Raw genomic sequence first — 16596 nt, 5'->3', positions numbered from 1 at the left:
GGTGCTTGAGCTGTGTGCTGTCCCTGAGCTATTTTGCTCGACTAGCACTTTACCACTTGAACAAGAGCTCCATTTCTGGCATTTTGGTGGTTTATTGGAGTCTCTGGGATGATCCTGCCGAGGCTAGTTTTGAACTGTAATCTGCAGGCCTCAACCTCCCAAGTAGCTAGGATTACAGGAGTAGGTGCCCAGCAGATGTAGAGATTTTTTTTATAGCTAGAATAAAGACCAATGCTCTTTGGCAGTAGTTTGAATTGGGGCTACTGAACAGTAGCCTAATGTGCCAGACGAATCCATCTAGTAGCCTGCTTCTGTAAATAAGGTCTTCCTGGAATATTGCTGCTATTCAATTACATGTTGTCTGTGGCTGCTTTTATGTTACCATGTCAATGTTGAGTTTTATTGAAAGAGACTGAAAAGCTCAAGCCACTCAAGGAAATTTCCGGACAATATTTGCCATGCCTTATCTAGATCAGCATCCAAACTGAGTTCTCCATTTTGCTTTGAGTTAATAACTTCAATGTTAGAAAAAGGTTCCGTAGTTGTAAAATCAGAAAATACTGGATTAAACAACTTTAAGCAGATTTGTAAAAACATTGTAGGAGAGGAAAGAAGCTTTTCATGCATATGTGTTCAGACATTTTACTAAGAGGATTGAACGTACATTCCCCCCATCTTACTTGACTGCTGAACACCTTTTTAGAACAGCTCTCCTATTAGTGTCTTGTAGAATAGTGTTCCAGAAAATGCTGATTTGGAAAATGCCAATTTTGATAATTACATTAACAAGAGGTTTGAACTTAGTGACTTACTTTTTGAGTTACTCAGATGAATCCGAATCCAAATTAAGTCTGCCATTGAATATAATTGGATAAATTGCCAAAAGTAATTAGTAGGACTGGCTATATCATTTGTTGGGATTTGAGTTCAAAATAACCATGTAGGACTACTTGTTCAGCAATTTTAGAATTTCAAGGCAGCATTGGGAGAGCATCAAAGCAAACATTATCCTTCTGAGCACAGAATGCTGTGTGACCAATTGCACAGACTACATTCTCATGAAGCCGGTCCTGCTTGTATACTTGACTATCCCAAAGCATTAAGGTTGGAGCATACCTGCATTATGGAATTACTGTGATAATTGAGTAAATGTGTGTGAAGTGCCTAGTACAGTGTCTGGTAGAGAATACACCATCATAAGTGACTTTTTTGAATACAGAAACATTTAGAGCCATAGTCAGTAAACAGTTGAGTGTTAACTATGTTTTGAGTGTCATGCTGGATACCTGACATATTACAGTACAACAGTCCGTTAAGGCCTCTGTCATGATCTAGGTTATTAAGGAGAAAACATAAACAATAAAACAACAAACAGGGTTGGGACTGTAGCTTAGTGGTAGAGTGCTTGCCTAACGTGCATGAAGCCCTGGCCTAACATGCATGAATTCCTGAGTTCAATTCCTCAGTACCACATACACAGAAAAAGCCAGAAGTGGTTCTGTGGCTCAAGTGGTAGAATGCTAGCCTTGAGCAAAAAGAAGCTCAGGGACAGTGCTCAGGCCCTGAGTTCATCAAACTCCAGGACTAACAAACAAACTATAGTTGTAAACTTACCATAAGGGCTAGAAAGAGAAATAGTAGATAGGATCTGCTTTCATTTTAATGATCATACAAATTCTCTTCTGGAAAGTAGTTTTTCAGTTGAGGTCAGACAGATGAAAAGGGGATCTCTATGGGAAAAACCGGAGGAATTTGAGTTCCAGGCAGAGAGAACATGCAGTTTTACGATTTTTAAATTCTTTTTTATTACTATAAAGGTGGTGTACAGAGGGGTTATACTTAAGTCAAGTAATGTATACATTTGTTTACATTTCTTTCTGTACAATGTCACCCTTTCCCTTGCTTTCTCCCAGTTTTTCCCTCCTGTCCCTGCCTACAAGTTGTATAGTTCATTAAAAAATACTTGCTATTATAAAGCTCTTGCACAGAAGGGCTACAGTTTTATAAGTCAGGTAAAGGGTACATTTCTTTTTGGATAGTGTCAACCCTTCCCTCTCAATTTTTCTCTCCTGTCCCACCCCTAACTTGTATAGTTCATTTTTGACATAGTGTCTAGTGTGTACCACTGCTGCGTTTGCTCACTTTTGTCCTACCATTTCTGTATCCCCCTATTCTCCCAAAGACAGATAAATGAACAAACAAGACAAAAAGAAAACAAAGACAACAACAAAGAAAACAAATCTCTTGTTGCCATTTCCTGCAGTTCATTTCAATAAATATTTTTATATGATCACAGGCATATAGGAGAATATGGCTTTTTTTTGGTCAGTCATGGGACGAAGTCAGAGCCTGGGTGCTGTCCCTGAGCATGTTTGTGCTCAACCCTATAGTACTACCACTTGAGCCACAGTGTTACTTCTGGCTTCTGAGTGTTTAATTGGAGGTAAAAGTCTCATGGGTACTTTCCTCCCCAGCCTGACTTAGAACTCTGATCCTCAGATCTCAACCTCCTGAGTTAGCTAGGCATGATTCACTGGTGCCTAGCAAATATGACATTTTTATTACATCAAAGTAAGGTAGTGTTACTAGGTGCCAGTGGCTTATGCCTATAATCCTAGCTACTCAGGAGGCTAAGATCTGAGGATATCCGTTTGGAGCTAGTCTGGGCAGGAAATCTGTGAGAACTCTTTACCTCTAATTAACCACCAAAAATGCTAGAAGTGGAGCTATGGTTAAAATGGTTATGCACCAGCCTCGAGCTCAAAAGCTCAAGTACTCAGTACTTGGACAGTACTCAAGTCCTTGAATTCAGTGTACACACACACACACACACACACACACACACACACACACTCAGGTCCTTGAATTCAGTACACACAACACATGTCTAATATGAGTTTATCATAGGGCTTTGGGAGAGAATGAAGTTTAACTCATGGAGTACCTTGTAGGATGAGGTAAGCATTTTGAGTATCATATCAACTATAATGAAAAGTTTCAAGGGGATTCGGATGGGATAGTAATAGGATCAAATTAATATTTTCAGAAAATCTCTTTGGTTTCTTGGAGTAGATAGACAAGAGGGACAAGTGGGAGGCTGTTTCTGAAGTCCAGAAAAGAGAGTTCATAGTATTGGAGGACATATTAGTACATAAATTAATTTTAAGCTTCTTTTTTCTTTGTTGGTCAGGGGCTTGATCTCTGGGCCTGGGCACTGTCCCTGAGCTCTTCAGCTCAAGGCCAGCACTCTACCACTTGAACCACAGTGCCACTACCAGTTTTCTGGTGGTTAATTGGAGATAAGAGTCTCACAGACTTTACTGCCTGAGCTGATCCTCAGATCTCAACTTCCTGAGTAGCTAGGATTACAGGCATGAGTCACTTGCGCCCAGCTTATTCTTATTTTTCTTAACAAAGTAGTTCATGAATACAGTGCAACTTAATCAGTGTCACCCCTTTCAATATTCTCACCCTTCCTTCCCAACCCATCCCATCCCTCAATTTTCTTTCTTTCTTTCTTTTTTTTTTTTGCTAGTCCTAAGGCTTGAACTTGAGACCTGGGCATTGTCCCTCAGTTCTTTTTGCTCAGGGCTAGTACTCTACCACTTGACCCAAAGCACTAGCTCCAAACAGATATCCTCAGATCTCAGCCTCCTGAGTAGTTAGGATTATAGGCATGAGGCACTGGTACCTAGTAACACTATCTTACTTTGATGTCATAAAAATGCCATATTTGCTAGGCACCAGTGGATCATACCTAGCTACTCAGGAGGTTGAGGTCTGAGGATCAGAGTTCACTTTCGGCTTTTTCTGTTTATGTGGTACTGAAAAATAGAACCTTGGGCTTCATGCATGCTAGGCAAGCACTCTACCATTAAGCTACATTCTCAGCCCCTCAATTTTCTAAATTTTGTAGGATATACAGTGGTTTTGAAGATGTAGATGGTAGTGTTTGTTAATTGATGGATAGAGAGAGTTGAAAATAATAATAAAAAGAACAACTCCTGGCATTTTTCACAGCAACTAGTTAGCAGCATGAGATAAGAGATGTCTGGGCAGAGTTATCTTGGGAGGCTGGCTTTGAACCACAATCCTTGGTGTCTTGAGTAGCTAGGATTATAGGTATAAGCCACTAGCATCCAGCAGTTTGTAATTGTTTTGTGTATGCTGGTCCTGAGGCTTGAACTCAGGCCTGGGTGCTGTCCCTTTAGCTTTTTCACTCAAGTCTAGAGCTCTACCACTTAAGCTATAGCTCCACTTCTAGCTTTTGTAGATAAGTCTCACAGACTTTTCTGCCTGTGCTTGCTTCAAACCATGATTCTCAGATCTCAGTCTCCTGAGTAGCTAGGATTTAAGCATGATCCACTGGCACTTAGCTTTAGATGTATAAAATTTAAGGATCTTTTGAGGCATCCAAGGAGAGGTAGGGTGGTGATGGTTGTATAAGTCCTAGTTGTTGTTTTCCATGACTTATTTACTCTTTGTTGTCATTAGATTATCGTGAAATGTACCGAAGACATCTAAGAGAAAAATACCTAAAAACAGGACCGGATAAATGTTTCCACCATTGCAAGCATATAGATACGCGGCTACTTCTCGTAAAAGAGTATGGTATATCAGAAAAGACCTCCTGTGGAGTTCCTCAGCAAGATCGTTTTATTGAGATGGAGCACATGTTTGATCCTGATGAACCGGGCTGCAACTCCTCCAAAACAGTGGTGCTTCAGGGATGCCCCGGGAGTGGGAAAACAGCAATGGTGCACAAGTTCATGTTTGATTGGGCAGCAGGAATGGTTACTCCAGGCAGATTTGACTATCTCATCTATGTCAACTGCAGAGAAATAAGCCATACTGCTCCTCTTAGTGCTATCGACTTGATCACCAACACTTTTCAAGATATAAAAGAGCCAATCCTGGACATTATCATTGAATATCCAGAGAAGCTTCTGTTCATTCTTGATGGCTTTCCTGAGCTGCCATACATTTTCTGCTATCATGAAGATGATCTTAGTGATAACCCCCAGGAGAAGAAGCCAGTAGAGTCTCTCCTGTGTAGTTTTGTGAAGAAAACACTATTTCCAGAATCTTCTCTCCTGATAACTGCCCGTCTTACTGCCATGAAGAAGCTCCACTCTCTATTAAAAGAACCTATCGAGGCAGAGATCTTGTGGTTTAGAGATGCTGAAAAACGTGCATATTTCTTGAGTCAGATATCAGGTGCTAATCGAGCAATGAGTGTCTTTTGTGACTTGCGAGACAATGAACACCTTGACATTATATCTTCACTGCCTATTGTCTCCTGGATGCTGTGCAGAGTTCTGCAGTCACAGGATGACGAAGATAAGAATCTTATGAAGTCACTGCATACCATGACTGGTGTGTATCTGTTCTATTTTTCTAAGTGCCTCCGAACCCTTAGAGGTATCTCAGTGTGGATGGGACAGAGTTGCCTGCGGGGCCTTTGCTCTCTGGCTGCAGAGGGACTGCAGAACCATCAGGTTCTGTTTGCAGTCAGTGACCTCCAAAGACATGGGATAGGAATTCATGATGCTACCTGCGATTTTCTCAATCACTTCCTGAAAAAAGTGGAAGATGATGTTAATATTTACACCTTCCTTCACTTCAGTTTCCAAGAGTTCTTGACTGCTGTGTACTATGTCCTGAAGAATGATAACAGCTGGTTATCTTTTAATCAAGTCGGGAAAACATGGCAAGAAATATTCCAACAAGTTGGAAAAGGATTTTCCTCACCAACCATACAATTCCTATTTGGACTCGTACATAAAGGGAAAGAAGAGGTTGTGGAAAATGTTTTTGGAAGACAAGTCTCTCGAGAACTTGAAGAAGAGTTGTTGAAATGGACTGAGAGAGAAATGAAGGATAAAACTGCTCGGTTACAGATGGAGCCAGTGGACTTGTTTCATTGTTTGTATGAGATGCAGGACACAGAATATGCAGGGAAGATGGTTGATCACTTACAGTCACTTGTGCTGCTCCAAGCTACCTATACAAAAATGGATACACTGGCTATGTCATTTTGTGTCAAAAACAGTCACAGTGACTTGTCAATGTCTCTGAAGTGTCAGCACCTTCTTGGATTTGAAGAGGAAATACATATGTCAGTATTTATACCACCATCCATGCCAACAGCACCATTTAATCAGTGAGTATATTCATGGTTTTTCCTCATTGCTGGCTTTAAGATAGGGAGCCACTTGCTTATGTCATATAACATCTAGCATTATAAATAAAGAAGTGATTTCAAGTTTTTCTGTTTTATGTCAGTCAGGACAATAAGCATTTATTATCATGCATTGATCACTGGCCTAGACAGACCCTAAAGAGAGCTAACATTTTTGAGCACTTGTACCAGGCACCAAACTGGCCCTGTTCGCACTCCTACGTCTTAAAGTCTTCATGAGAGAGCTTAAATACAGGCTAGAAATTTTACTTGAAACACTCCATTCCCAAGCATGCTGGCTAAGTGAGAGTATTGATCTTTCCTGGTTTTCAACTATAGTCATTACTTCTGTTAGTATGGACAATCAAAAATATATTAGGGACTGGGAATATGGCTTAGTGACCAAGTGCTTGCCCAGCATGATGAGGCCCTGGGTTCGATTCCTCAGTACCTCATAAACTAAATAAATAAAATAAAACTGAGCAAAAATACGTTGCATAGTGAAGGTTGCTTGGGCAAGTCATGATGTGCCTCTCTAGTACTTAGGAAAGAGCATAGCTTTATACTTTCTAGGCTTTTATGTGATAAATTAGTACTTGTATGACAAAAGCTAAAAGGAAGCTCTTACTTCAAGTTTTGTACTAAATTCTGTTTTTTAAAAAAATCTCTTTTAGCCCCTTTCAGCTGCATAATTTGTATTCATCCCAGCTACATTTCCTCTGCCAAGCACTGCGTGATCCAGCCTGTAAAATCAAAGACCTGAAGTAAGTTGAACTTGGCTTTATAATTTATGGTAGTGTAGGTAAAAACTTGGTCACCAGAAAGCAGCACCCTCTCAGCTGACTGGATCTGATAACTAAGTATAACTAGGTTACCAGAAAGCAGCACCCTCTCAGCTGACTGGATCTGATAACTAAGTATAACTAGTGCTTAGTTTTCCGTATAGTGAAAGAGCAAATGAAAGATGAGATGCTACAAACCTAGGAAAGGATGTAAGGAAGGAGTCAGTCATAAATCTCTGCCCATCCTTACTGCCTTTTCTACCTTAGTATGTGTAGTTCTATAATGGTTGGTGGCTGCTTATAACCCTGAAAGGTTTTTCTACTCCTGGGTACCACAAGAAGGATCCTTTTTTAAAAATTTTTTTTCAATTATTATTGTAAAGGTGATGTAAAGAGGGGTTACAGTTACATAAGTCAAGTAAAGAGTACTGTTATTTTTTAGTCTGTCACGAGGGTTTGAACTCAGGGTCTGGGCACTGTCCCTGAGCTTTTCCGGTCAAGTCTAGTATTCTAACACTTTGAGCCACAGCACTATTTCCAGTTTTCTGGTGGTTAATTGGAAATAAGCATCTCACAGATTTTCTTGCCCAGGCTGTCATCAAATCTTGATCCTCAGATCTCAGCCTCTTGAGTATCTAGGATTACAGGCATCAGCTACTTATGCCAGGCAAGAGCACATTTCATTTTGGATACTGTCACCTCTTTCTTCACTCTCCCAGTTTTCCTTTACTGTCTCCACCTACAACATTTATTTTCAACATAATGTCTAGTGAATGCCACTGCCGAATTTGTTCACCCTTTACCCCTCCATTTCTTTTTTTTTTCAAGTTAGAAGATGGATTTATTGGGGAAGTAAAAAGTATACTGACTTGCCAGGGTCACAGCCCAGACTCGGGAGCTGGGACAGCGCGCCCTGGGCCAGGCTTGGGGTCGGGTTATAAAGGCAAATACCACATGGTCAAGCTTGCCACACGCAGGTGGCCAATGAGGTCACAACACTTACAGAGCATGCAAGGTCACATGCAGGTGGCCAATGGAGTTACAGTCTGCCTCATAGCCATTTTAGTTAGGCTTGGTGCGCAGATTTGGCCAGGCTCATAAGATGCAGGCGGATATGCCTACTCATGGGAGGGGACAGGTTTAACCTTGAGTGTTCCTTGAACCTTCCATGCCTCAGGTGGTCAAGCAGTTTACACAATCTTATCACAGTGAAGGGGAACTTCCCTGGATTGGGCAGGGGAGATCTTAGTGAAGATGAAGTCGGCTTATGCTCTCTTTAACTAATCTGAGATGGAGTCAACCTGACACCCCTCAACAGCCAATGATGGTGCTGGCCAGATCTGCCCTCCATATTACATATACGAGGCAAGCACTCTTGCCACTAGGCCATATTCCCAGCCCCTGTACATGTTTTTAAGGGAATTAAATTGGGTGTTTTAAAGTTGCAGGTATTATGATGGTTGAATATGGTTTGTTTTAAGGTAATAAAATGGCTTTTAATTTGGTAAGTGGTGGTGTAGTTTGGCTCTAAGGAATAAGGTATATTATATTCCTAAATTGTCCTAAGTTCAACTTCAAGTGCTCAAATGGCTTTTAAGCAGCTAGTTTACTTGATGATCTAGGGTCATTTTAAACATCTTTCATAATTTTGGAGGGGAAGTTTTTGACTCAGTTTAGTTTTCATTTTTTGTAATTTATTTTATTAATTAAACAAAATTTTTTGACAAGGTATTGTGCAAAAAGGGTACCGTTACATAGTAGGGCAGTGTGTACATTTCTTGTGATATCTTACACCCTGTTTTTCTTTCCCTTCCCTAGGTCAGGTGGACATATATACAATACACAGTGTACCAAGAACATATACAGTAGCCACGTGGCCTACGCCAAAGAAAATTCGCCTAGGGCTTTAAATGTAATGTCGACATTAGACAATATGTCGATAATAGTCTTATATGAACATACACACATAGCTTTTGAGCTATTGTATTCCACTGAGAGGTCAATTTTTGACCTTTATATGTTGAGTAGTTGTTTGGTTTTAGTTACATAATGTTGGGTCGCTGATCCAATCCTGTGAGAAATACCATTTGACAAGAAGTTTATGATTTCACAGACCTGGTCTCTACTGTCTCCCCTTCACCCCATCTTAACAGTCATATATCAAGGAGATCATGCCCCTTTGTTTTCTGTGTTCTAGGCTTGTCTCGCTCAACATTATTTGTTCAAGTTCTGACCATTTCCCTGCGAATAACTAACAATATTTCACCATTCCTAATCGCTATGTAGTATTCCATTGTGTATAGGTACCATATTTTTTGGATCCATTCATCTGTGGATACCCCTCCATTTCTGTGCTCCCTCCTTACTCTCCCAAAAGACAGGTAAATGAACAAACAAGACAAAAAGGGCGGGGGGGGGTAAGCCTTTTGTTTGCATTTCCTGAAATTCATTTCAATAAATAGTATTTGATATGATCAGAGGCATGTAGGCATTGCAACTTTGTGATCCTCTCTAAGAGGATCCTCATTTGGTTTTCTTGTGTGTGACTGAATGCCCAGAGTCCTGTCCTGTCTTTTCCTACTTCAGTCCTACCATCTTCCTCCCCAAGTTTTCTTTCAGTTGGTTCTTACCCTACTCCATGTAGTGTGTAGATCCTTTGCTCTCCACTCCCCACCCTCTCTACCTTCAGTTATGCCTGCAAGTGCCCAAAGAAGCTCCCACCCCAGCCTTGGACCTGCCCTGTGACCTCACTTTCAGGTCTTTGTACCACCTCACAGTCACAAAAGCAAGGTTCCCTTGGCTTCCTATTCCATTCCACACACATCCATGTCTACGTCCTTGTCTTTCCTAGCCCAGAGGAAGCAATAGCCTATCCAAACCCACTCAAATGAGTAAATTCATCCCCTTAACATAGTGGATTTTTGTGGACATTTATTTTACTTATGCAATACAGAAGTAGACAATCTTCATCTAACTGCCCTGTATTTCACCCTACCTACCAGTGCTGCCACCCTCATCCCTGGATAACACCTTATTTACAAAATGTCTTCAGAGAGATTTTCCTATTTGTACTCAAATAATAATTTGTAATATAAAGCAAATAAAAGTATGTATATATGTATGTATATGAAGCTCCCACCCCAGCCTTGGACCTGCCCTGTGACCTCACTTTCAGGTCTTTGTACCACCTCACAGTCACAAAAGCAAGGTTCCCTTGGCTTCCTATTCCATTCCACACACATCCATGTCTACGTCCTTGTCTTTCCTAGCCCAGAGGAAGCAATAGCCTATCCAAACCCACTCAAATGAGTAAATTCATCCCCTTAACATAGTGGATTTTTGTGGACATTTATTTTACTTATGCAATACAGAAGTAGACAGTCTTCATCTAACTGCCCTGTATTTCACCCTACCTACCAGTGCTGCCACCCTCATCCCTGGATAACACCTTATTTACAAAATGTCTTCAGAGAGATTTTCCTATTTGTACTCAAATAATAATTTGTAATATAAAGCAAATAAAAGTATGTATATATGTATGTATATGGTACACATAGATAAATTTAGAGAACTTTTGGTGGCTTTGTTATGCAGGAAACAGAATTGTTTTTGTTGCCAAGTACCAGTGGTTCACATCCGTAATCCTAGGCTGAGATCTGGAGGATTGGCGTTCAAAGACATCCTGGGCTGGTTCAAGTGGTAGCGTGTCAGCAAGCCAAGAAAACCTGAAGCCTCTGAGTTTAAGCTTTGGATCAATCTCTTTGTCATTATCTATCTATCTCTCTATCCATGTATCTATCTAATCTACCTATCTATATTATATATAGCACTAGAGTATCTTTCCTGGTACTACCAACCTCCCTTTCCAATTCCCCTTCTTGAACTCCTACTCCTGTCCCAATACACAGGGGTTTGCTTCAGTTGGTCCCTATTTGAATGGGGTCCTCTGTTCAGTTTCATGATCCTTTCCTTCACCTACCCTGGTTCTCAAACACATTTCCACAGTTACTTGTACTGTGGCTCATTTTTAGGTGCCTTGTTGTCAGAACCCTCGCTATCTGCTTTCCCACATTCTAGACATACAATTCATGTCCTCTCTCCTTCTCCTCCCTGTCCCAGAAGAACACTCTTTCCAAATTCATCCCAGAAAATAAATTCACATTTTATTTTTTAAACTTTTGTGACTATTTCTTCTTTTTCTTTAACAAAAATGTATAAAAGTACTACATGCCACCCCCATATGCCTTACTGCCTCTCATCCCGCCTCTGAACCTACTCTCCCAAGGTAATACTGCATTTGCTAAACATCTACCCTCTAGACCTTTCCTGTATGTAAACACAAATCTACAAATATACGTGCTTGCATGTATGTATATTTTCACAGATAATTTATTTTAAAGGGATTTTGTTTAAACAAAAAGTGAAGGCTTGACACTAGTGACTCATTCCTGTAACCCCAGCTGCTTAGGAGGCTGAGATCTGAAGATCATGGATTGAATCTAGCTGGGACAAGGAAGTTCATGACATTCTTTTTTTTTGCCAGTCCTGGGGGCTTGAACTCAGGGCCTTGCACTGCCTCTGAGCTTCTTTTGCTCAAGGCTAGCACTCTATCACTTGAGCCACAGTGCCACATTAAGCCTTTTCTGTTTATATGGTACTGAGAAATCAAGCCCAGGGCTTCGTGCATGCTAGGCAAGCACTTTACCACTAAGTCACATTCCCAGCCGCATGGCATTCTTATGCAAGCAAAAATCTGGAAGTGAAGCTGTGGCTCATGTGGTAGACGGCTAACCTTAAGCAAGAAAAAAATTGCTCATAGACAGCACCCAAACCCAGAGTTCAAACCCTCAAACCCAAGGTCAGGCACACATACAAAACAAGTGACCTTGTTGTATGACTTAAAAAGTATAGTGATAGAGCAGCCATAGCTCTAATGCAATTTGCAGGGTGTGAATCTTTTACATATATCTTGTATCCTTCAGCCTTCTACTGTCTCCTCTAGCTCATGTTTCTCTCATGTTCAAAGTCTCAACCATGCATCTCCTTTTCTTCTCTTCACAGCCAGGTCCGAGAAGAAGACCTCCCCCTGGGGGCCCTACTTCCTCACTTCTACTCACTCTTCAGTCCTAGCAGTTTGGCTTCTGCCCTGTCATTGCTCTGAGTTTGCTTGAAGAGCCAAAGTAACGCCAGACCACTCACTGACTTTCCACTCCTGCCTCACAAGCCCCTCAGCCTCTGTGGCCTTCTCTCTTTTTTTTGTGCCAGTCCTGAGACTTGAACTCACAGACTTTTCTGCCTGCCCCACTGGCTTTGAACCTGAAACCTTAGATTTCAGCCTCCTGAGTAGCTAGGATTACAGGCATGAGCCACCAGCATCAGCTGACCTTCTCTTTTGATTCTTGCCTATTTCAGATTTTGAGTCCTTCATTGCCTTCCTGGCTTTCCTAGCCTGGGAGATGATCTCCTCCTCAAGTGGCAATATCTGGAGGCATTTGTGGGTCTTGTTAACTGAGGGAGAGGGGAGTGACCATCACTGGCATCTACTGAGTAGAGTCTGGGGATTTTGCTGAACATCCTGCAGTACTCAGGACAGCCTCCCCCACCCTCTGCAGCAAAGAAATCTCCAACACCTCAGGTCAAGTGTTCTGAGGGTGATAGGAAACCCTGTCCTACAAGGGGTCATACAGGCCCAATGACATGGCTGGAAAATGCAGGCTGGGCTGCTCCTCACTTTCAACATAAGAGTGGGCAGGAGGAGAGAATCCCACAGGATGGCACTATGGGTTGGCATGCTATGGACTAGCAAACAGTCTGGGCACTATCACTTGCTTCCCTGAGATCTATCTGTCTCCGGTTCTGCTGAGGGTTTCCTGTGGTGAGGCTGTACAGCCACAGTACTCCTCCCTTGCCTCAGGTACTGCCATCTGGCCACAGCCTCTGGCAGGGTTTGCTTAGAGGTGGCAAATGAGGTGGCAAATCTCTTGCCATGTTCACTTGGGTCAAGCATAAGCCTGAGGTCGCCCCAGGTCTCTTTTGGTTCTTATATCTTCCCCCAAATAAGCCAGCTATCCAATTCATTCTTGAGGATCATTGGGATGCAGGAATACCCATGGCTTGCCCTAACCCTGATACAACTTTCTTGCTACTTGTAGTGTTTCCTTTGATGGTCTATTGATTGGTTAGAAATCAATTGACCCATACCTGTAATTGTAGCTGATAAGAGGCAGAAGTTGGGGAAGATCGCTATTCCAGGCTAGCCTAGGCAAAAATTTCATAAGACCCCACGGTCTGAACAGAAAAATCTAGACATGGTACACACCTGTCATCCCAGCAATGGTGAGAGCATAAACAGGATCATGCATGGTTCAGGGTGACCTGGGCAAATAGTAAAAAAGTTTGTCTCAAAAATAACCAAAGCAGTGAGCCAAGTGTGGCTCACACCATTTAGAATCCTAGTTCCTCAGGGGGCATAAATCTGCAAGATGGTTTGAGGCTATCCTAGGCATCCAAAGTCCAGTAGACTCAAATCTCCAGAACAATCAGCAAAAAGCAGCACTGGAGGCATGGCTCAAACTCCAGCATGCCAAAAAATGTTCTCCTGACACTAACAACCTACTTGCCCTGAATAGGAACCCAGTGGAGTTAGGTTAAACAAAAGGAGATATGGGTAAGTGGATCTTCACATAGTACACTTGGAAGAAGTGAAAAGTAGCTGAGTCACCACTGTTTCTTCCAGCTTTCTGGAGTCACTGCATTGACACCTGTGCTTTTCTGTTTTATCCTGGAGCCCTGTTTTCCTGGAGCCTCATACTGGTATCCTCCAAAAGATACTTTCTGTAAGGCACCCGATTCTGCTTCCCTACGGCCAGGGCCAATTGTCTATGGCCTCCTTGCCCTTGGCTGTGACCCAACTCAATCCTGACCAGAATCTGCCTTGCCCATCAGATTGTCAACCCTGTGGATGAGTTTGGCTCAGAATGGGTACAGTCATCACTCCTGCCTGGATCACCTAAGGCCTATGTGTGGGATGAAGGGTAGGGTTTTGTAGGGTTCACCTGACAGCAAGGTAGGGAGGTACACACTTGTACTGCTCCACAGAAGCTGGAGTAGTTATGGGGTGCTGAATGTTAGTGCTCTAGAATGAGGGAGTCTTCAAAAACGTGTCTGCACCCATCTATAGTCTCCCCATAGACTCCTCCCTCCCATTCCCTTGACCCCATTCTCTTCCCACCCTCCCCCGGCTTCACCCAAGCCCCCCTTCTCCCAGACAAAAGAAAAACAAGTCTCTCATTTGTTGTATGCATATGCTCTAATTCATGTTGATGAATACATTAAGGGTTATGCAGCCAGATGCCCTTCCCACAGCGGATGCAACTCTCTCTCTGTGAAAAATTCACTGCTTTACACCATGGACAATCCCAGTCACCAGGCTTGCGAAATATGGGATGTTTTCTCTCCTGCTTGCTTTCAGTGTCTGTCTTGTCCTTTTGGCGTTCTTGAGTGTCAATTCCTGTAGCCCCCATATCAGAAAGCAGATTAAAATCAGAAGTCAGGCAATAGGAAGGCACGGGAGGTAAATGTGCTAAGCCCCTGGGAGGTGGAGGAGATGGGGTGGACATGACTGGGAAGGGGCATTCATAGGAGTATGTGAATGATGCAGGGAGCTGGACAGTAAGGACTTCAGGGGAATCTGTGCCCTCTGGGGTTCCCAAAGGAGAATAGGTGGCCTTTTCGGGGGTTTTGACAATACCCTCCCCCTGCCCACCCAAAGGATAGTTTTTCCACTCCATAGCTCCCAGAAGTTGCTGGAAGCTTCCTTCAGGCTTCTCTGTGGCCTCTGTTGCCATCATCATTGCTGCTGCAGCGTCTGCTTTTGGTTCTGAAACATTTGCAGTAGGCATATCCATCCCTGTCATCTCTTCCTTCTCACTTGTTCCATGCATAAAGGTTCCGTCCCCTCCCCCAATGTTGGAGGCAGTGGTCATGGCCATAGGCCTAGTATTGCCTAGGCCTGGCTTCTCTGCCAATGGGAGGGCACTCAGTTCCTGGGGAGAAGTAAACGTGTTACAAAGCTGTGTGTGGGTGGGGCGGGGCGAGGGAAAGAATAGGGGTGACTGGTACCAAGCATGGGTGCGGGGCCAGGGGGTGGGGGGGGGAGGAGGGGGTGATCTTACTGCTCGGAGTAGCTTCCACCTCAGCATGTCACGTTCCTTCTGCACCTCTGCCAGTTTGGTCTGCATCACTCGCAGCTGGAACGCGGCCTCCCTGCGCTCCATATCCTGTTGCTCGGAGAGCTGCTTCAGGTCTGAGGCCAAGGCGTTAGCCGCAGACTTGTGCAGTCTAGCGAAGTCGTGAAGCCACTGCACCCGACGCCCGTGTAAATAACCCTGTCTGCGCGCAAAGCGCACGCCCAAGGCCAGGCTGCTCCAGGCACAGGCCTCGTGGGCCTCTTTGGGCAGCGTGTTGTCTTCTAAGATGCCCTTGAATTTGTCTTCTATCTCTTCCCAAGACAAAGACAGGTTTTCAAGATAGAACTGAGGCCCTTTAGGGTGCCTTGCCATCTGCTCGTTGATAAAAGCCAAGACGATGTCATGGTGAAACCCACTAGTGGGGTCATTGGGTCTCAGGGCCATGACGACGAAGTCAGTGGCTTTGTCTTTCTCTGCCTTGAAGAACCCGGATTGAACAATTAGTGGTCATTTCCCCCTTGGGCATCCCCCTGTCCACCTCGGTCCACCCTCGCTCCCAAATTCTAGATGACGCCACCCCTACCCCAGACCCTCCTCTCCCCTTAGACACACCCCCTCGAGGACATGCCTCCCACCTGCCCTTACCTGGCTGGCACAGAATCAAAGGTAGTTAGGCCTACCAAAGCTGCCTACTGAGCCTCTAAAGAGTACCTGCTGCCTTTCTGACCGCTCCCGGGAAAAGGAGAGAACGACCCCCTGGCCCGGAGCTTTATACTCTGGGACTGTTCCAAGCTCCCTGGTATGGTGGGGGTGGGGTGGGGGATGGTGTGCGGCGGGGGAGCCGCCTCACTCCAGAGGAATCAACATCAGACCCCCTTCTGGGCAGTAAGGAAAACCCACTTCAGTTAAAAATTCTATAATGTGAAAAGAAGTGGGACTGGTCTAAAGAGACTAAGAAATGAAGTTCTTTTAAGGCACTCCAAAAAGTCTAATCCCCACCATAATGGTTTGCCCCATACCCTCTGCTGGAGGTGTCCGTTGGGACAGAATGTTCTAGAGCACAGATAGATACAAACTTTCAGTTGCATCCCACGTTGGAGAAAGTCAAGGAACGACTCCACCCCCTCTCCCGCTGGTTTAAGAAGAAACACTACCTACCCTAAATAATAAGCTGCAGCCATTTTTGAAAACCTCTGAAATGTGTGTTGAATCGATTCCCCCCCCCCACCCCATTCGTAGTCAAACTTATTGTTCTGTTAACCACTGCAGTCTTCTGACAAGGTCTCAAGCCTACCTTGTTATTAGAAAAAGATACAATTAGTGTTTGGTTTTTCCCCTAAAGGTTAGCGTTTTACCCCTTGAGCCGCAGCTCCACTGTGAATTACTTTTCTGCCTTGGGCAAGCTTCGAACTATGATCCTCATATATCAGCCTCCTGAGGGACT

At 43.4% G+C, this 16596-nt stretch overlaps 2 protein-coding genes across 2 annotated transcripts in view; one reads left to right on the top strand and one right to left on the bottom strand.

Annotated features, from left to right (window-relative positions):
• The first annotated feature begins 4310 nt into the window (after positions 1–4310).
• The window catches only part of LOC125343741 (NACHT, LRR and PYD domains-containing protein 12-like), a 27982-nt gene continuing 15696 nt past the window's right edge, over positions 4311–16596 (top strand). The window contains exons 1-2 of the mRNA XM_048336274.1: positions 4311–6163; positions 6856–6945. Coding sequence (XP_048192231.1) covers positions 4506–6163; positions 6856–6945 — 1748 coding nt within the window. The 5' untranslated portion in view covers positions 4311–4505. The remainder of the gene's footprint in view (positions 6164–6855; positions 6946–16596) is intronic.
• Positions 14273–15658, bottom strand: Tex13b (testis expressed 13B). The gene has a single exon (XM_048336642.1). The coding sequence runs from the start codon at positions 15594–15596 to the stop codon at positions 14295–14297; it is 1302 nt and encodes a 433-aa protein (XP_048192599.1). The 5' UTR covers positions 15597–15658; the 3' UTR covers positions 14273–14294.

The sequence above is a fragment of the Perognathus longimembris genome, chromosome 28 (genome assembly GCF_023159225.1).
Source record: "Perognathus longimembris pacificus isolate PPM17 chromosome 28, ASM2315922v1, whole genome shotgun sequence".
Classification (NCBI taxonomy): Eukaryota; Metazoa; Chordata; class Mammalia; order Rodentia; family Heteromyidae; genus Perognathus; species Perognathus longimembris.
The sequence above is the reverse complement of the archived record's forward strand: the minus strand, read 5'-3'. Positions and strand labels throughout refer to the sequence as shown.

Coding starts and splice junctions, on each gene's coding strand:
- Tex13b (XM_048336642.1), bottom strand. CDS start 15,596: ATGGCCCTGAGACCCAATGACCCCACTAGTGGGTTTCACCATGACATC.